A 22,296-nucleotide genomic window follows, 5' to 3' on the forward strand; every position below is an offset into this window, starting at 1 on the left:
GAGTGGCATTGACTAAAATATAGTACAATAGAATACAGTATATACATATGAGATTAGTAAAGCATGTAAACATTAGCCTCTAAAGTATGTAAACATTAGCCTCTAATGTGCTAGTGATGACTGACTGTTTAACAGTCTGATGGCCTTGAGATAGAAGCTGCTTTTCAGTGTCTCAGTCCCAGCTTTGAAGCACCTGTACTGACCTTGCCTTCTGGATGATAAAGGGGTGAACAGGCAGTGGCTCGGGTGGTTGTTGTCCTGGATATTTTTGGCCTTCCTGTGACATCGGGTGCTTTAGTTGTCCTGGAGGGTTCACTTTGTGCCCCCGGTGATGTGTTGGGCAGACCGCACTACCCTCTGGAGAGCCCTGCAGTTTCTGTACCAGGCGGTGATACAGCCCAACAGGATGCTCTCAATTGTGCATATGTAAATGTTTGTGAAGGTCTTAGGGGCCAAACCAAATTTCTTCAGCCTCCTGAGGTTGAAGAGGCACTCTTATCACCATTCCAGATTGTCAGTGATGTGTATGGAGAGGAACTTGAAGCTTTTCACCTTCTCAACTGCGGTCCCGTTGATGTGGTTAGGGGAGTGCTCCCTCTGAAGTTTCCTGAAGTCGACATCTCCTTTGTTTTGTTGACATTGAGGGAGAGGTTATTTTCCTGGCACCGCTTCGCCAGAGCCCTCACCTTCTCCCTGTAGGCTGTCTCATTATTGTTGGTAATCAGGCCTACTTCTGTTGTATTGTCTGCAAGCTTGTGGGGCCCCTGTGTTGAGGATCAGCGAATTGGAGGTGTTGTTTCCTACCTTCACCACCTGGGGGCGGCAAGTCAGAAAGTCCAGGAACCAGTTGTACAGGGCGGGGTTCAGACCCAGGGCCTGAGCTTAATGATGAGCTTGGAGGGTACTTTGGTGTTGAACGCTGAGCTATAGTCAATGAACAGCATTCTTACATACTGTAGGAATTCCTCTTGTCCAGATGGGATAGTGCAGTGTGCAGTGTGATGGCGATTGCATTGTCTGTGGATCTATTGGGGCGGTAATCCATGATTGTCTTTAAACCCTGCCACATACAGTACATCGTGTGTCTGAGCAGTTGAATTGCGACTCCACTTTGTCTCTGTACTGACGTTTTGCCTGTTTGATTGCCTTACGGAGGGAATAACTACACTGTTTGTATTCAACCATTTTCCCAGTCAACTTGCGTGAATTCTGTCATCTATCCACGGTTACTGGTTTGGGTAGGTTTTAATAGTCACAGTGGGAACAACATCCCCTATACACTTTCTGATGAACTCAGTCACCATGTCCGTGTATACGTCAATGTTATTCTCAGAGGCTACCCAGAACTTATCCCAGTCCGTGTGATCAAAACAATCATGAAGCATGGATTCCGATTAGTCAGACCAGCGTTGAATAGACCTTAGCACGGTTACTTCCTATTTGAGTTTCTGCCTATAGGAAGGGAGGAGCAAAATGCAGAATGTGATCTAATTTGCCAAAGGCAGGGCGGGGAGGGCCTTTAAAACATCCCGGAAGGGGGAGTAGCAGTGATCGAGTGTTTTACAAGAGCGAGTACTACAGTCAGTGGGTTGATAGAACTTCAATAGCATTTTCATAAAATTTGCTTTGTTAAAATCCCCAGCTACAATAAATGTTGCCTCGGGTTATGTGGTTTCCAGTTTGCATAAAGTCCAATGTAGTTCGTTGAGGGCCATTGTGTTATCAGCCTGAGGGGGAATATACACGGCTATGACTATAACCGAAGAGAATTCTCTTGGGAGGTAATATGGTCGGCATTTACAGTGCCTTGCGAAAGTATTTGGCCCCCTTGAACTTTGCGACCTTTTGCCACATTTCAGACTTCAAACATAAAGATATAAAACTGTATTTTTTTGTGAAGAATCAACAACAAGTGGGACACAATCATGAAGTGGAACGACATTTATTGGATATTTCAAACAAATCAAAAACTGAAAAATTGGGCGTGCAAAATTATTCAGCCCCCTTAAGTTAATACTTTGTAGCGCCACCTTTTGCTGCGATTACAGCTGTAAGTCGCTTGGGGTATGTCTCTATCAGTTTTGCACATCGAGAGACTGACATTTTTTCCCATTCCTCCTTGCAAAACAGCTCGAGCTCAGTGAGGTTGGATGGAGAGCATTTGTGAACAGCAGTTTTCAGTTCTTTCCACAGATTCTCGATTGGATTCAGGTCTGGACTTTGACTTGGCCATTCTAACACCTGGATATGTTTATTTTTGAACCATTCCATTGTAGATTTTGCTTTATGTTTTGGATCATTGTCTTGTTGGAAGACAAATCTCCGTCCCAGTCTCAGGTCTTTTGCAGACTCCATCAGGTTTTCTTCCAGAATGGTCCTGTATTTGGCTCCATCCATCTTCCCATCAATTTTAACCATCTTCCCTGTCCCTGCTGAAGAAAAGCAGGCCCAAACCATGATGCTGCCACCACCATGTTTGACAGTGGGGATGGTGTGTTCAGCTGTGTTGCTTTTACGCCAACATAACGTTTTGCATTGTTGCCAAAAAGTTCAATTTTGGTTTCATCTGACCAGAGCACCTTCTTCCACATGTTTGGTGTGTCTCCCAGGTGGCTTGTGGCAAACTTTAAACAACACTTTTTATGGATATCTTTAAGAAATGGCTTTCTTCTTGCCACTCTTCCATAAAGGCCAGATTTGTGCAATATACGACTGATTGTTGTCCTATGGACAGAGTCTCCCACCTCAGCTGTAGATCTCTGCAGTTCATCCAGAGTGATCATGGGCCTCTTGGCTGCATCTCTGATCAGTCTTCTCCTTGTATGAGCTGAAAGTTTAGAGGGACGGCCAGGTCTTGGTAGATTTGCAGTGGTCTGATACTCCTCCCATTTCAATATTAGCGCTTGCACAGTGCTCCTTGGGATGTTTAAAGCTTGGGAAATCTGTTTGTATCCAAATCCGGCTTTAAACTTCTTCACAACAGTATCTCGGACCTGCCTGGTGTGTTCCTTGTTCTTCATGATGCTCTCTGCGCTTTTAACGGACCTCTGAGACTATCACAGTGCAGGTGCATTTATACGGAGACTTGATTACACACAGGTGGATTGTATTTATCATCATTAGTCATTTAGGTCAACATTGGATCATTCAGAGATCCTCACTGAACGTCTGGAGAGAGTTTGCTGCACTGAAAGTAAAGGGGCTGAATAATTTTGCACGCCCAATTTTTCAGTTTTTGATTTGTTAAAAAAGTTTGAAATATCCAATAAATGTCGTTCCACTTCATGATTGTGTCCCACTTGTTGTTGATTCTTCACAAAAAAATACAGTTTTATATCTTTATGTTTGAAGCCTGAAATGTGGCAAAAGGTTGCAAAGTTCAAGGGGGCCGAATACTTTCGCAAGGCACTGTAATTGTGACGTATTCTAGGTCGGGTGAACAAAAGGACTTGAGTTTCTGTATGTTATCGCAATCACACCATGAGTAGTTAATCATGATACATACACCACCGCCTTTCTTCTTCCCAGAGAGTTCTTTATTAATGTCTGTGCGATGTACTGAGAACCCAGCTGGCTGTATGGACAGGGACAGTATATCTCGAGAGAGCCATGATTCCATAAAACAGAATATGTTACAGTCCCAGATGTCTCTCTGGAAGGAGATCCTCACCTGAGCTCGTCTACTTTATTGCCCAGAGACTGACCATTAGTGAGTAATATACTCAGAAGCTGCGGATGGTGTGCACGTCTCCTTAGTCGGACTAGAAGTCCACTCTGTATACCTCTTCTCCGCCGGCGGCGTCTTGGAGCAGCCTCTGGGAAAAGTTCCGTTGCCGTGGGGGGTACGAACAATTTGGGAAATTCGTATTGCTGGTCGTAATGCTGGGGATTCACCTCCGCTCTGATATGCAAAAGTTATTTCCAGCTGTAAGTAATAGCACAAAAACAATTCTGGGATAATAATGTAAGAAATAACACATCCCAAAAAATACTGCAAAGTTGCTTCGGAGCTAGAAGCAGAGCTGCTATATCTGCCAGCAACAATACATATTCCTTACTTACACCCAGAATAGTTATTTCTCGAAGCCAATCTATTTTGTCATTGTTGGTCTTAAAATATGTTTTTAAAACCATAAATGACTTTTTTCCTTTTCTTGTTGGCACAATAAAAGTGGCCCTTGATTAAAATGTATTATGTTTTATCAGCTAATGATATTACAATGTGTTGAAATGTGGGATTGTATTTTGAAGGTTTCCTCGTTACCATATGAAGACGATGTCATCAATTGTGCTGCTGGCAGAATAGAACATAGTGGGACATTCTTTATGCAGATGAAACCAAAACAGAAACTAAAAACCAAACAGAAAGAACTATCCTTCGAGAGGTATAAAAAGGAGTGTCAGACTTAACCTTGACACTTATTTGGGACTTCATCAAATTCTTGACACACCTTATCACTGGAAGACTTGAGGTAGGCTATAGACAATTTTGGTCCATTTGTTTATTGTTTTACCGTTGATGTTATGTTCAGAAATTAGGCATAAATAAAATGGTGGACTTTGCAGATGGCTTCGAGCTACCACAAGCTGAAGGAAGGATGAACTGCCTGTCACTATAATACCTCCATCTAAAAAAGCCCTGTTCACACCTGTTGTTTACACCAGTTTACACATCTGAATTGAACTGAGGATACATTTTGAATTCCAATTCACATCTTGAGTTTGAATTATAAATTGTCTGTACTGTCAAATTTAACAGTTACCCAATCTACTAACCTATGTGCCTTTACTCTGTGAATGGTCGGTCAAAGTCTGTCTACTATTTAGTGTTGTTAGGACATTCAGTCCTCTTTTACCTATCATAAGGTTCAAAGTGAACTTGTTGTATGATAGGACTAAATAGGCCTCCCGGGTGGGGCAGTGCCATCACAGACTCTGGGTTCGCGCCCAGGCTCTGTTGTAACCGGCCGCGACCGGGAAGTCCATATATATTTTAAGTGACATGGTTTTAAAATATGTCTCTTGTTGCATTGGGACCAGATTTCCTGGTGCCAGCCTGTATGCAAATTTGTTGAAAGATATTATTTATTTCAAAATAATATTTTCTAGTTTACACCAACTATTGACGCCATAAGTCAGTGGTGCTACCTGTCAATTATTTTAGAAGCCGGTAAAATTATGATTTGAATTGTTTGACCATCCAGATCTGTTTACACTTGGTTGAAATCCAGATGCAATTTGTCCCTGATTACCTCCGGAAGTGGTCTGGAAGATTAGATCACAATCATATCACAATGCGTCTTTAATTTTCTACCCTGTAAAAAAAAATGTGGGAACAATTATAATGTGGACAAGATGAAGACAAAGGATGCATGTAAGCACCGGGTATAAACGATGCTGTGTGTGTGTGTGTGTGTGTGTGTGTGTGTGTGTGTGTGTGTGTGTGTGTGTGTGTGTGTGTGTGTGTGTGTGTGTGTGTGTGTGTTTTTTGTTTGTTTGTTTAGAGTATTTATTTTGTATTTCAGTTGAAACAAACTGAAGAATAATTTGAGGAGAAAGGCATGGGGTTGTTTAAATCCAAACCTAGCCCTCCACCTCCACCTCCATCACCAGGTAATTAGTATGTTTATATGTATGCAGGGGTTTAATCACCATTTTGTACTTGATGGTGATGTTCCCAAAATGTTGACTTTTTCATAAAAAATTGTTCCAGAAATGTATTAAAACTTCCATTGAAATACATTTTAAAAATCAAATCAGTGATTTTTTTTAACCTGTATTTAACTAGGCAAGTCAGTTAAGAACAAATTCTTATTTTCAATGACCTAGGAACAGTGGGTTAACTGCCTGTTCAGGGGCAGAACAACAGATTTGTACCTTGTCAGCTCAGGGGTTTGAACTTACAACCTTCTGGTTACTAGTCCAACACTCTAACCACTACCCTAAAGTGTTGACACTTCTTGCCTTACCTGGGCTGCTTTCAACCGACCCAGAAAGAGCCACCAAAAACATCAGCTACAATATTGTTTCATACTGTATATAGGCATAAAACTTCTTAAGGTAAAAAGATTTTACTTTGAGTTTGAGGACATTGTAATGCTTTACAGAGCCTCAAGGAGGCTAAATGGTTTTGTAACATAGCTAAGGGAACTTTCAGAATCTATGGAACGGGTACATGGAGTAATTTTGGGGAGTATCATGCCTTTTGAATTTCAGTTCTGGGGAGAGTTTTGCTTTTAAATATTTAGTCCAGGGGAGTGTTATGTAATTTGAAATTGATGAAATTTCAATATTTCATAAAAAATATTTAGTGAGAAGTTCTTTATCAGAATATGTACTGACTCTTTTGTTTAACAGCTTTTAGCAACGAATGGAGACGCACACCTTGGGGGTAAGTTCAGCATGCACTAACCTTTTCAGATGCACAAAAATACATGGAAATCTGAGAAGTGTAAGATTGATCACAAGTCTAATTTGTTTGGTCTCAGGTCACTATAACTCCAATGTGGATGTTTATGTTGTAATCTACCCTACTACACCTACTTATATTTTATGATGAACCAGAGAGAGACATATTTTTAAGTAGGGGTGGTGGGTTGTTGAATTAAGTGCTTCATAACTTAATCAGGATTTAGCCTAACCCTTTCTTTAACCCTTTCTCTGGTTTCTACTGCCATCTGACAGTCAGAAAGAGGAAATGCTGCAGAAACTGAAAGACTATGTGCCTGGAAACCCTCAGGTGAAGACTATCAGAATCCTCCTCCATGGACCAGCTGGAGCGGGCAAGTCCAGCTTCATCAACTCCATCAACAATATCTTTCAGGACAAATGTATGAACATTGCCTTAGCTGATAATTCCTTTGCAGGTGCAAGCTTCACAAAAAAGGTACATTCTTTGGTATTGTGTGACACATTCAAAGTAGCACAACAATATATATATATATATATTAACCTATATCTAACATACTGTAACTGCATTGACCTAGAACAGAATTGCATCTAGATTCAGCCACAGGATGATTTTTGTCAGAGTGTATGATCGGGGGGCCAGAACATAATTATAATAATGTGTACACTGCAAATTGACTGCAACTAAGCTCAAAAATAGAAAAATAACAATAATTTCATACCTTGATTACATTGAGACACGATCACGTCTTTTATTTTTATTTGTGGGAGTACTTGGGAACAAATATTTTAAAATATTTGTTAAAAGAAAAATCACTTGCAGGCCGGTTTTGAACCCCGGGCCGCCTGTTGTCGACCCCTGGTCTAGAAGGTAGACAACTGACATGAGCATTGAATTAATGCCGTATGGTTTTAAAACAGTACGTAGTTGTAATTCTGCAATGTATTTCTACAGTATGAAACCCACAAAATTGTGAAAGAAAAACCTGGAACCTACTACCCCTTCCTCTTCTATGATGTCATGGGGCTGGAGAATGGTATTAACAAAGGAGTTTATGATGCGGACATTGTCAAGGCCCTGAAGGGGCATGTAAAAGAGGGTTACATGGTAAGAACTGAACACAGCAACTTCTCAGTCTGTAAATATGTTTGCTGTCTATAATAAACATTGTTTCCCCCTCTTTTTCCACCAGTTTAATCCTGTATCACCTTTAGAAGAGGAGAATGAGTACTATGTCAAGGCCCCCACTCCATCTGACACAGTTCACTGCCTAGTTAGTGCAATACCAGCTGATAAACTACCTATGATGAATGCCAACAAGAATGACGAGGCGAATGATATCTTCAAGAAGATGAGAGCCATCAGACTAGTTGCAAGTAACATAGGTAACAAGGTTTTATGGAACATTGTTTATAATATATAATGTTGTGGCGGGGCCTCATCATACATTTGACTAGTCGGTGCTTATCAGCCCATATCAGAGCAGAGTTTGAACCCTGGGGCGCGTTCAGCAGTATGCAACGTTTTGGATCGTTCAGATAGAAATATTTAGTGTAGAACAAACATGCCTCTCCAACCTATAGACCAAGGATTCATGTCCTCTCCGGTCATGACATTTCTATCTGCAACATTCAACAACGTTTGGAAAATGAATGTTGCCCTGGTCTTGAACCCAGTTTTAAATATGCATTTTTCACTAATAACACAGTATATTTTCATGTAAAATAAACAAATTATTTAATACATTCACAAACTGATGTGATACTTTAGACGTTTAGTAGTAATAAGATGGAAGAGACACAAGATTCAATTGGTTTCCATGTATTTGGCAGGGATTCCCCAAATGGTTATTCTCACCAAAGTGGATTTAGCCTGTCCATTGGTGAGGGAAGACCTGAAAAAGGTCTATTGGAGCAAGTATATAAAGAAGAAGGTAAGTGAATGATATTTTGAAAGTTTTGCTAGAAATGCAAGTATTTGCAGATTTGGAGCTCCATAATCTCTCTTGATGAGGAAAACATTTACATGTTATGTCTGTCGGGAGATTATTTTGGTGCGCTGGTTTTGTGTTACTTGCTATTTGGATTAATTATACGATTTCGCAGTTTTCATGAGTTTCATATCTCGGACTGGTTCCGGGTTGCCAAGATAAGCACTCCTGGACCATAGGCCCTGGCCTACAGTATGAAATAAATGGTTTGAGGGAGCACTTTAATTTATGCTTTTTCGTCTTCCTGTGAGGTACATGTCCAAATGTCTTATTCTACTCATCTGATTGAATTGCAACCATATTCTTTCTTGCAGATGGAGCAGTGTAGTAATGAACTGGGGGTACCAGTGAACTGCATCCTGCCTGTGAAGAACTACCACGAGGAAATCGACTTGGATGATGACATGGATGTGCTGCTATTGAGAGCACTGAGGCAGATGGTGGACTTTGCAGAGGGCTTCAAGCTATCACAAGCTGACTGATGGATGTACAGTACTCGATCTACAGCGTGTCACTGTATAATACCTCCATCTAAAGAAGCCCTGTTCACACCTGGTATTTACACCTGACTTTTGTGATCCAATCACCATGATCAGATTACTCTCCAACTATGGTCCAGTGCGTCCACAAAAGGGTTGGCATCATTTCTGATTTCTAACTGAAAATACATTTAGAATTTCATTCAAATCTTGAGTTTGAATTATAATTGTCTGTACTGTATAATCAACTGCTTCCCAATCTGCTTATCTATGTCCCTCTACTCTGGGAATGGTCTGTCAAAGTCTGTTAGTGTTGGTAGGACATTCATTAAACAATAGTTTCAGTCCTCCTTTACCTATCATAAGGTTCAAAGTGAACTTGTTACTGTATGAAATGGCTGAGTAGCTATGTCTATGCTCATATTTTATAAAGTGAGTGTCATAATTGTTGAAGTTGCTGTTGCAGTCCTGGATAATTTACTGTACATTTACAGACTATAGATTAAGATCCGTTTATTGGTCAATTGCACACATGGTCCAACCGAAATGTTACTTCAGCTTTTAACCCAACCCCTACGAAAGACACACATACATACATACACATACAGGTTTTGGAGAGGTGCAGGGGGCTGCCACACTGGGTGCCCTGGGACCTGTTGTTGTGGGGTGACTTGCTCAAGGGCACAACAGCAGGCAATGGTATCTGGGATTTTATACCAGCAACCCTCCGGTTGCCAGCTCACTTCCCCACAGAATTTACCCATCGGACCCGGGATTTGAACTGGCAACCCTCTGGTTGCTGGCTCGCCACTAACCTGACATTGTTGAAAATTAGCATTCCAGTGGTATGAGTCCTATATATGTATTTCATAAATTAAGTGTCAACTAACTCTATCGGAAATATGGTACTGTGCAATGTCAACACACCTCTGAGGACACAGAAACAGACCAGTTTGAAATAGTGTCTCTAGAAATTGTTTTCAAATAATGATTTAAACTAAGTGAATAAACTAAGACAATATGCTCATGTGGATCACCAACATGGGATTGATGGTTTGGTATTGTTTGTTCAAGTCTACTTTCAAAAAGGACATAACCTGTTCTTACTAATCAGTTTTCCCTACCAGCTTCAGGCATGACAATAGTGAAAGTAAAAGTTAGAGGCCCCTCTTACATCAGTGAAGTCTAGCCACCGCATCAAGGTCACTGTTGTTAGGCAAGCATTTACTGGTTAATCTAGTGCCATTGTAGTCATATATTTCAGAGAATACACTGTATCAGGTATGCTCCGATAGCATCATTTATGGTTTTCTTAATCTGTTTATGTCACGACTTCTACCGAAGGTAACTCCTCTCCCTGTTCGGGCGGCGCTCAGCGGTCGGCGTCGCCGGTTTACTAGCCCCCACCGATACCTTTTTCCTTTTCGGTTTGTTTTGTCTGTGATTCTTTTCACGCCTGGTTTGATTTACGTTTATTTCTGTGTATATATAGGGTACCTGTTGCCTGCCTTAGTTCGTGCGGGATTAGATTTGTGTGTATTGTGCTCGATTATATTTGATGTTTTCACTATTACGCACGTGTATGTAAAGTGTCGGAACTGTGTTTGTTCCTCCGTGCGTTTGCACGAGTTTGAGTATTCGAGAGCTTCGTTTTTGGATTTTCGTCTGTGCCATTTTTGTATTGGTGGACTATATTATTAAACACGCTTCTCAGACATCCCTGCTCTCCTGCGCCTGATTCCTACACCTCTCACCGAGACGCACGTTACCACAGTTTATTCCACGTTTCAGTCTATTGACCTTAATCAGAATGTATCTTTTAAAACATCTATAATGTTACTAGCTTGATCACATGTTCATGGGAACAGGTTAGAGATGTCTATCTAAGGAGTGTGAGTTCTGAAGAAGTCATGTGATTTACTACAAGAGCACAGTGCAATTAGGGATAGTCAGTAAAATGTCACGACAGGCCTAATGTGAAACAGTTTCCTGTTTCCAGCATTGCAACCACCTTAGAAAAAATGTATGGATAATTTGACTTATTTTACTTTAAATATTATATTATTTATACCAGCATTTCTTTTGAAAGTTTACACAAATATGTTGAAACTACTGTGTAGGCTATATTTAAATAAATGCACTAAATAAAGTACAAATAGATGTTATTGGAATTACTCAATAGAGTCTGGAAAACTTGAATTTGTCTCGTGTGCTGGGCCACAGGTTTAATAGAGAGTGCTCAGTCCTGGCTTTTCACTCTGCCCAATCCATAGCCTTCAATGCAATACACTGTAAATGGTATACATATTTGGTTGTAGAGAGAACTTTACCCCCTGTCATAATCTGGGGTGGGAAATAATCAATCGGGTCTCTACTAAACAAATATGGTTAGTTTGAGGTGGACTGTGTCGCACGGCCTGCTGCTGGCTTTTCAATTCGCCCCCTCCATAGGCACCAATGCAATACACTGTAACACACTGTAATACATTGGGGGCTATGGAGGGCTACGGAGAGCTACGGAGGGCTACGGAGGGGGTGGAGAACAAACTGCTGCTGGATATGTACGACACAGCCCCCAATGGTTAGTAGAGACCCTACTGAGCATTTCCCACACCACTTTAGCTAAGACAGGTATAATAGTTATCCTCCACAACCCTAAATGTATCCCATGGACAGTATTGCATTGGGGCTATGGAGGGGGTGGAGAACAAAGTGCTGCTGGTTCCCTTTAAGTCAGGAAACACCGGTCCAACACAACTGTGAGATGGGAGAGGGTAAGATGGCGGACTGACACAACTGTGAGATGGGAGATGGTAAGATGGCGGACTGACACAACTGTGAGATGGGAGAGGGTAAGATGGCGGACTAACACAACTGTGAGATGGGAGAGGGTAAGATGGCGGACTGACACAACTGTGAGATGGGAGAGGGTAAGATGGCGGACTGACACAACTGTGAGATGGGAGAGGGTAAGATGGCGGACTAACACAACTGTGAGATGGGAGAGGGTAAGATGGCGGACTAACACAACTGTGAGATGGGAGAGGGTAAGATGGCGGACTGACACAACTGTGAGATGGGAGAGGGTAAGATGGCGGACTGACACAACTGTGAGATGGGAGAGGGTAAGATGGCGGACTAACACAACTGTGAGATGGGAGAGGGTAAGATGGCGGACTGACACAACTGTGAGATGGGAGAGGGTAAGATGGCGGACTGACACAACTGTGAGATGGGAGAGGGTAAGATGGCGGACTGACACAAAACAAATTAGAGACTATAAAAAGGTAGAGACAAATATTACGTAAACAAGCAACACCCAAACATGACGGAGAGTAAACGAGGAGATCCAATCTACAAAAGAAAACGCGACTCCGACAGACACAGACGATTTATGCTTGTTAAAATCAATAAATGACAAACTGGGCATACTTGAATTAGTCAGTAAAGATATAAAGGAGTTGAAGGCGAACCTCAAGATGAGTGACGAAAAAGATGTGACAATGGAGAAAGAAACAAACAAGCTAAAAGGGACTGAAATTGATATTAATGAACTTTAAAAGGAGAACATCTTTCTGAGAGAAGCGTTACTTGACATACAGACTAGATCTATGAGAGAAAATCTGTTCCTGAAGTTCCTGAAAGTGGGGTGAAGGAATTCCTTCTTACAGCGCTTCAGATTCCACGCAAAGCTGTCTACAAAATCCAACTCGAACCTGTACACCATTTCGGACAGAGATATGAGCGCCCAGTCGTTGATAAAATAATGGTTCAAAGCCTGGGTAAAAGACGCGCTGGCACGAAAATAGGCATGAATGGTCAGTTCCCAAAGGAAATTGCAGAACGGCGCAAAGTTCTGTACCCAATCTTCAAGGAGAATAGATTAAAAGGGAAACGTGTAGCTCTTGTAGTCGATAAACTGTATATTGATAACCAAATGTTCCCAAGACACAAAGACTACTCCGTAAGTAACAACATCTCCACCCCGCTGATCCTCAACACTGGGGCTCCACAAGGGTGCGTTCTGAGCCATCTCATGTACTCCCTGTTCACCCACGACTGCATGGCCATGCACGCCTCCAACCCAATCATCAAGTTTGCGGATGACACTACAGTGGTAGGCTTGATTACCAACAACGAGACAGCCTACAGGGAGAAGGTGAGGGCCCTCGGAGTGTGGTGTCAGGAAAATAACACACAACGTCAACAAAACAAAGGAGATGATCGTGGACTTCAGGAAACAGCAGAGGGAGCACCCCCCTATCCACATCGACGGGACAGTAGTGGAGAGGATAGTAAGTTTTAAGTTCCTCGGCATACACATCACGGCCAAACTGAATTGGTCCACCCACACAGACAGCGTTGTGAAGAAGGCGCAGCAGCGCCTCTTCAACCTCAGGAGGCTGAAGAAATTCGTCTTGTCACCAAAAGCACTCACAAACTTCTACAGATGCACAATCGAGAGCATCCTGTCGGGCTGTATCACCGCCTGGTACGGCAACCGCCTGGTACACAACCGTAAGGCTCTCCAGAGGGTACTGAGGTCTGCACAACGCATCACCGGGGGCAAACTACCTGCCCTCCAGGACACCTACACCACCCGATGTCACAGGAAGGCCATTAAGATCATCAAGGACAACAACCACCCGAGCCACTGCCTGTTCACCCCGCTATCATCCAGAAGGGGAGGTCAGTACAGGTGCATCAAAGCAGGGACAGAGAGACTGAAAAGCAGCTTCTATCTCAAGGCCAACAGACTGTTAAACAGCCACCACTAACATTGAGTGGCTGCTGCCAACACACTGACTCAACTCCAGCCACTTTAATAATGGGAATTGATGGGAAATGATGTAAAATATATCACTAGCCACTTTAAACAATGCTACCTAGTATAATGTTTACATACCCTACATTATTCATCTCATATGTATACGTATATACTGTACTCTATATCATCTACTGCATCTTTATGTAATACATGTATCACTAGCCACTTTAACTATGCCACTTTGTTTACATACTCATCTCATATGTATATACTGTACTCAATACCATCTACTGTATCTTGCCTATGCCGCTCTGTACCATCACTCATTCATATATCTTTATGTACATATTCTTTATCCCCTTACACTTGTGTCTATAAGGTAGTAGTTTTGGAATTGTTAGCTAGATTACTTGTTGGTTATTACTGCATTGTCGGAACTAGAAGCACAAGCATTTCGCTACACTCGCATTAACATCTGCTAACCATGTGTATGTGACAAATACATTTGATTTGATTTGAATAGCAGTGTTCTAAGAACCTCCACTAGAGGTGACTGTAGTATCCTCAAATGAACAAAAGAGAGACACAAGAGGGCACCCCAAACTCATTTTAGATCCCAAGGGGTATTTAATTTCATACTGTATGCTCTCACTCTCATCACTATCTCCTTTGCCATCTTCTCCTGTCTTTTCTTGGAACTCTATCCATACACACACACAAGATGGCGCCGAAGAACATGGCTGACATTTTTCATTCTACCAACCAATTGTGCTATTTTGTTCGTTTTTTGCGCTTTGTGTAACTTCTTTTTTTACTTATTGTGTACATAATGTTGCTGCTACCATCTCTTGTGACAGAAAATAACTTCTGGACATCAGAACAGCGATAACTCAGCATGGACTGGAAGAAACGTTTTCCTTTAACGAGTCTGGCGAGAAGGATATCCTGCTTTCACGGGAACAGGCCCAGACCCCTGCCTTTTGCGTGAAGAAAAAACGCAGGAAAAACGGGCAGCCTTCTGAGCATTCGTAGGCCAGCGAGTAAACTCCCACTGCCATCCATTCTTTTTGCTAACATGCAATTATTGGAAGATAAAATTGATGACCTACGATTAGGATTATCCTACCAACGGAACATTATAAACTATAACATCTTATGTTTCACCAAGACGTGGCTGAACGACGATATAGAGCCAGCGGGATTTTCCATGCACCGGCAGAAGAGAGACGTTACCTTTGGTAAAACGAGGGGTGGGGGTGTGTGTCTATTTGTCAATAACAGCTGGTGCGTGAATGCTAATATTAAAGAAGCCTTGAGGTATTGCTCGCCTGAGGTAGAGTTCTGTGGCAGACGGCAGGGGGAGGTGAGGGGAATGGGGATTGAGGGGAGATATCTGTCAGGCCGCTGGCTCCCCCCCTTAGCCATATTTGAACTTCCTGCCCCAACGAGGCAAGGCTGTTGTTCGTTAATCAAGGGAGTGCTTGGGGATAAAGGAGGAAGCAGCCTGCACAAAGGGGCAGAGTAGGAGAGAACCAAGAGTGTTATGAAGAGGGGAAGAAGCGAGAACAATATCTGTGTGATAACACGTTGTGACCTGGACTGTCGGACAACCCCCCTTGTGTACCAGCCTGGATTGCCTGAGGACCCGAGTGTGAGGATTTCCCCAGGAAAATGGACCGGACAATGAGAACGGCTTGTGAACTGTTAGGTGATTGGTGAATTCCCTCTTCTTTCCTCGTGTACCGAAATCCCTACAACTCTCCATTTGCATTCTATTTGTGCTACTGGTGCATGTTTTGGTATTGAACTTAGTGACGTTGAAATCCCACACCCTTGAGCCTGCTACAGCACCTCATGATAAGCTGTAGACCACACTATCTACCAAGAGAATTCTCATCTATATTATTCATAGTCTTCTGTTTACCACCACATAAATAAACTGGAATTAAGACCACTCTCAACCAGCTCTAAGGCCATAAGCAAAGAAGAAATTGCTCACCCAGAACCGGTGCTCTTAGTGGCTTAGGACTTTAATGCAGGCAAACTTAAATCAGTTTTACCAAATTTTTACCAGCATGTCACATGTGCAGCCATGGGATAAAATAATCCTAGACCACCTTTATTCCACAAACAGAGATGCATACAAAGCCCTCCCCCACCCTCCATTTGGCAAACCTGACCATAATTATATCCTGATTACAAGCAAAAACTAAAGCAGGAAAAACCAGTGATTCGCTCAATTCGGAAGTGGTCAGATGAAGCGGATGCTACACTACAGGACTGTTTTGCTAGCACAGACTGGGATATGTTCCGGGATTCATGCAATTTCGAGGCAAGCAACACTGAAGCATGCACGAGAGCACCAGCTGTTCTGGATAACTTTGTGATAACGCTCTCGGTAGCCGACGTAAACAAGACCTTTAAACAGGTCAACGTTCACAAAGCTGCTGGGCCAGACGGATTACCGGGACGTGTACTCAAAGCAGGCGCGGACCAACTGTCAAGTGTCTTCACTGACATTTCCAACCTCTCCCTGACCGAGTCTGTAATACCTACATGTTTCAAGCAGACCACTATAGTCCCCATGCCCAAGGAAGCGAAGGTAACCTGCCTAAATGATTACCGCCCCGTGGCACTCACGTCGGTAGACATGAAGTGTTTTGGTCATGGCTCATATCAACATCATCCTCCCGGACCTATGTGAGAATGCTGCTCATTGACTACAGCTCAGCGTTCAACACCTTAGTGCCTACGAAGCTCATCACTAAGTTAAGGACTCTGGGACTAAACACCTCACTCTGCAACTAGATCCTGAATTTCCTGACTGCCGACCCCAGGTGGTAAGAGTAGGCAACAACACCATCTAGGACCTATATAATAGGCTTGTCAGAGAAAAGCCCTAAAAATTGTCAGAGACTCCAGTCACCCAAGTTATAGACTGTTTTCTCTGCTACCGCACAGCAAGCGGTACCAGAGTGCCAAGTGAAGGTCCAAAATACTTTTTAACAGCTTCTACCCCCAAGCCATAAGACTGCTGAACAGCTAATCAAACGGCAACCCGGACTATTTGCCTTGACCCTCCCCCCTTTCTTTTACGCTGCTGCTACTCGCTGTTTATTATTTCTGCAAAGTACCTTTAGCCCTACCTACATGTACAAATGACCTCGACTAACCTGTACCACCGCACATTGACTCGGTACCGGTATCCCCTGTATATAGGCTTGTTATTGTTACTTTTCTTAAAACTGCATTGTTAGTAAAGGGCTTGTAGTAAGCATTTCACGGTAAGGTCTTCAGCTGATGTATTCGGCGCATGTGACAAATAAAATTAGATTTGAACCCTGTACATGTGACTATTAAACCCTCTAAATCTCTGAATCTGAATAGAGCACATAGACGGTAATATCAACATTTCATTCGCAGGTATAACCAATCATATTCAGATCAAATGGACATCAATATAGCATAGCACCCAGATCATATTTTAAACATTCAAATAAATGAACAGCATATCGCTTACCCGTACACATTATGATGCTGTACTACTTCGCCATTATTAAGGCACATTTCATTCTATCACACACTCCCCTAAAAACGTGTTATCATCCCGATAACATCACCTTTGACCTTCTATGCATGTGCCTCCTGACTGTTCACTGTTGTTGACAATTTTCTCAATCACATTAAAGTCAATAATGGAATGAGATAGATGTCTTCCCTTCATCACGAGCACTGGGATGACTTGTTCATCAATGTCAGTTGCCTCTTGAGGCCAGTTTGAAAGTCACTTCTATCCAACCTACATAAGGCATGTTCATTCCATTGGCAGATACTATCTTTAGTGAGTCAGGCGAGTCAATTATATCTGAAACATTTCTCAGCCTAACACCAGGTAAGTTTTCCACAGTTCATCAATGATACACACCTGAGAGCCAGTGTCCCACAAGGCCTGAGTTCTCTGATCCTGCAAATAGCATTCAACAAGATATTGTTTTCCGACTAAGGCAGTTACAGTAGAAGGCTGGTTTACCTTAGTGCAGTGGTCTCCAACCCTGTTCCTGGAGAGCTACTATCTGGTAGGTTTTTTCTCCAACCGTAATGTAGCATACCTGATTCTAATAATTGGTTGGTTGATAAGCTGAATCAGGTTAGTTACAACTGGGGTTTGATTGAAAATCGACAGGAGGGTAGCTCTCCAGTAACAAGGTTGGAGAGCACTGACTTAGAGTTCTTCTTCGTTACATTCCTCTTCATGCCGGAGTACGGTCTCTGTGTGCAGTATTTTCTGTGTTCAGCAGTGTTCATTTTGATATTCTCTTTAACAGAGAGTGTTTTCTTACAAGAAAAGCACTATTTTATTTGTATTGCTGCGGTATGAACACAGGTTGTTAAATGGATTCTCAGATTTGTGAGAATCCAACTTCCAGGTTCTTTAACACCATCATATCAGACCTCAGTCATTTTAGCTCTGATACCAGCTCAGTGGGGAGTTTTGGTGTGTTCTGCTGGTGACGAGCCGCTGTGGCATATCCATTTTCCTTTTGTTCTGTTTCTCTGTCTCATTAGCACATGCAGTGTTCAGTTTCTCTAGAAGCAGCATCTGTAGTTTTTGTGTCTGGGAGATATGGCTGCATGTATGTTCTTATGTTGTCATTTTGTTGACCAGTCAGGACAGTATGCATGAACATGCTCTGGACCACTGCTGGGACATACGTGAGGACAGACTGCTTTCTTTTTTCGGTGTCATGTCTAAGGAATGGATTAGAACATTTTGTGGGGCCTCTTTGCTGCTCTGGACTTCTGATGTGAGTTGGCTATACAGTTCTGTTGCAGTTTAGAGTGAGATTGCAGTTTAGAGCCCCACAGTGGAGGTGTACTAATACCCATAAAACCTAGTGGTCAAACAGGGAAATGGTTCCAATAATTTTTCCACCATCAATTTTTCCAATACACAGTTACAATAAGGTCTGTGTTTCGTGTAGGCGTATCCTGCCGTGAGGTTTTGATAATAATTTAAATCTCTGTAAGTCTAGGGCAAGGTGACTTATCTATATATTCCGCTCTATCTACTCAGATTTGAAATAGTTGATTAGCGTCAAAGTAGACATAATACAAAACGGCAAATCCCTGCAAGCTCCTGCACGTAATCTCTAGCTGACACCTTCGCTAACAAGTATTGTGTCAATTTAAAACTTGCACAAGGCAGTTCACAAAATTAGCCATTTAGTCAATTCATTTCAATACTGCCTTTAGCTAACATTAGGTCGTTAATCCAGAGATTCTAACCTTTGCCTCGATTTAGCAGTCTCGTCCAGATCATCATGGCATTTGTAGTTTTTATAATAGTCAAATTAGCAGCTAATTAGCGTTTCATATTTGTAAATACAAGCGAATATATTGTTAAAAGTCACCTTGTTCCAGAGAGATTAACACGGTTATCAAAACTTCACGCTAGGCTAAGCCTCCACAAAACACAGTCCTTATTGTATGTGTTTCTAAAATGAATGGTGGAAAAAGGATTGGAACCATTTCCCTGTTTGACTTCTAGGTTTTATGGGTATTATGACTCATACTGTGGCACTCTATTCTCCTCAGTGTGTGGAGAGTAATTTCTGACTTTCCTTCCAGATAGCTCCACATTTGCAGACCTGGTGCAATAGCTCTTCCCACTGCATCTTACCACTTACCACTAGCTCTTACCACTATTTCTATCTCTGGATACCCTGTGGTCAGTCCGTTTTCAATTTGGTGAGCTAGACTGGAGAACGTGAGTCTGTCTTTCTGGCCTGGTTCACCTATTTGACAGGATGTCTTGAACTCTTTGTGCCATTCTGTGGCGTGTCCCTGTATTGGCACTGTGTTTTGAGGAGGGTTGCGTGGTCTGGTTTGCATCTGTGTCATTTCCATTTTGGTTAACGAGCTCCAACATCTCACTTTCCTTTAGTTTTAGTGAAAGCCTTAATTGCTCTAGCTCTGTTTGCAGGTTTTCTTGCTCTTAATTTCAATTTGCTGTGGAGCTAACGTCACTAACCTCCTGCATCTCATTTATCATGCCTTTAAGGTTCAGACATACCATCATCCTCTAGCCCTTTTACTTAATCCCTTTCAAGATATTTAATAACGTGAAACAAGGGCCATGCGTGTTTTACCAGTTACATTTTCTTTCTTGGTTTGTTCCTGATATTTTCAAAAAGTCACTTATTTCAATAGGATTATCTTGAGTCAGTTCATACAATGTTCCATCCACTCCCATTTGCATATCCTTTAATGCTGATTCTCTTTAATAGCAGAAAAGTTGACAACAGTGCTGTTAACCCTTGTGTGGTGTTCATGTTTTTATTATTCACTCAATGTTTGCAGGTCTGATGAACCCACAACATTATTGGGTTTTTAAAACAATACAGCCAATACAATTTACGTGAAACTACTTAATACTTAGATGTTGACTGTTATCAATTACAAGCAATATAGACAGCAACCTTTCTTTGGCACGTAGGACTCTAGGGATGTGTCGGCCCTGAACACAAACTTAGAGTAATTGATAGGCCTGTTCCGTGTATTCAACAGCTAAGGTGGGAGCTCTGGCTTGTTTTTTCATACTGTTCCTCCCATCGTCAGCTCACTCTTGAGGAGCTCCTGTCCCAACTTGTGCGAAGTTAAAAAGTTATTGCATGTGATGTTGTGGCCACGTTCCTGTGTCACGTCCAGGACAACCTGCATCCCTTAGTTCTTCTCAGGGGCTCCTCCATCTGACTTCCCCGTATACACTTGCAAGTTCCACACATATGATAAAGCAGCATCACAGGCAGCCCAGATCTTGATTCCATATGTTGCGGGTTTAGACGGTATGTACTGCCTGAAGGGGTTGCGGACCCTAAATGGCATAAGCTTCTCATCAACAGTAACTTTGGGCCCAGGGTTGTAAAACAGGGGAAGGTGGGTCACCCACCTGTTCTACACTGACCTGATTGCAGCTAGCTTGTCTCTCTGCCGCAAAGCTGGTTTGGTGTCTCAGTTATCGAAGAGGATAATCCTGGAAATCATGTGGAAGATTTCCAGAGACATTTTTGCACAGGAAAGTTCTCTGCCAGTTTCTGCATCCCACAGGGATTCTGTGGATTCCCTATTGGATCTGAAAACACCAGAAAGGATAAGAACCTCAAAGTATGCATGTAAATGAGCTTGGTCCATCTCCTTCCATCTCTCTCCAAAAACACACCTTCCCTCCAAATTAGTGCAGTCCAGAATGATTTTCTGGATGGTGTCTGGGATGAACAGTTCAAAAGAAGACTTTATGTCCTGAACATGAGTAACCACCATCCTTGTCCACCCTGATTCCATTATTATCACATTGGCAGCCATGAGGGGTGGCTCATTCCTTGGGCAAGAAGACCATTCATTTTCTAAATGTTTTGACATCCATATTTCTCCTCCTGCAGGCTGCTGATGAGCTGGTTGTTGACCGGCTGGTCCTGGGGCTGGCTGCTGATGGGCTGGCTTAGGGTCAATCTCATCCTCTTCTTCGAACTCACTGTCAGACTCCGAATTGACAGAGACATGATCCTCATAATAATATTAAGAAAATTCTTCATCTTCCAAAGTGGAAGACGATCCTTCCACACCAGCTTCTCTCTCTACAAAAAAATGTTTCTATGGCCCTCTGAGCAGTGATAATTTTTGCCATACTGATTGATTGTTGTAAAGAGCCACACATGCAAAGCTGTTTATTTGTTGTGTCCTTCCCCCAATTTGCACCAGGCTGGGGTAGAGTATGTGAAAATACTTATTTTTTTAATATTTTTTTTTACAACGTATGGAAATATTGTATTGTAATAATGTGGTACAGGTTCCCGCAAGACATTGTGTAGTTTTACATACTACAAAGCGTAAAGACTGTGAGAAAAGTGGCAGACAGGCAGGGAGACAGGCAGGATCTTGGTGCTATGTTGAAACATCAGGCCAAGGGAGGAGGAAAACCTGTTTGTTTCATTTTATACTTGTTTTCACCTATACACACTTTTTCTCCACACTTTTATTACCCTGGGGTCCAGTGGGCCCGAACACCACATATGTAATATCAATGTGAAGGGGGTGCACACAATGAAAAGGTGTTATTTTACATGTTCTTCACATAAAATGAGCCAAGGCCAATGAGTCTCAGGTTGAAAAAATAATTATTGGTATCATTTTTCTTTTTGTTAACATTGAAAATGGGTCCCACAGACCTGAACACCACACAATGGTTAATTAAGGGTCTCTCTTACTGAATGGACCTTGCTGCTCCCTGATGTTCACTGACCTTCATTTGCACGCACTCCTTTTCCAGTGTCTGTCTAACCTCCATCGTCCAGTCTGTCGTCTGCCTGAGTTCTTTTTTTAAGATGAATATCAGTCACAAGAGGTTGGTGGCACCTTAATTGGGGAGGACGGAGTAATGACTTGAGTGGAATGGTGTCAAACACACGTGTTCTATGTGTTTGATGGCATTCCTTTCGCTTTGTTTCAACCATTATCATGAGCCATCCTCCCCTCAGCAGCCTCCACTGTTGCCAGTTGAGGGATCTTTGTATCTTGTGGCGACGATCCTAGGCGCATTAATCTCAATAGAACTTCCAAAATGTTATTCCTCGAAAGGGGGAAATATAGAAAA

At 42.2% G+C, this 22,296-nt stretch overlaps 1 protein-coding gene across 2 annotated transcripts; it reads left to right on the forward strand.

The window, feature by feature from the left end:
• Positions 1 to 4,334: 4,334 nt before the first annotated feature.
• LOC139424088 (interferon-induced protein 44-like) lies at positions 4,335 to 10,595 on the forward strand. Of its 2 annotated transcripts, none has more exons than XM_071175785.1 (8): positions 4,335 to 4,472; positions 5,526 to 5,613; positions 6,358 to 6,391; positions 6,685 to 6,886; positions 7,364 to 7,516; positions 7,602 to 7,794; positions 8,242 to 8,342; positions 8,714 to 10,595. In XM_071175785.1, the coding sequence occupies exons 2-8, from the start codon at positions 5,562 to 5,564 to the stop codon at positions 8,879 to 8,881; spliced, it is 903 nt and encodes a 300-aa protein (XP_071031886.1). In that variant the 5' UTR covers positions 4,335 to 4,472; positions 5,526 to 5,561; the 3' UTR covers positions 8,882 to 10,595. The 2 variants fall into 2 exon arrangements, with proteins under 2 accessions (XP_071031886.1, XP_071031887.1); XM_071175786.1 differs by having other exon boundaries at positions 4,336 to 4,472; positions 5,505 to 5,613.
• Positions 10,596 to 22,296: the final 11,701 nt, after the last annotated feature.

This window comes from Oncorhynchus clarkii, chromosome 13 (assembly GCF_045791955.1).
Source record: "Oncorhynchus clarkii lewisi isolate Uvic-CL-2024 chromosome 13, UVic_Ocla_1.0, whole genome shotgun sequence".
Lineage (NCBI taxonomy): Eukaryota > Metazoa > Chordata > Actinopteri > Salmoniformes > Salmonidae > Oncorhynchus > Oncorhynchus clarkii.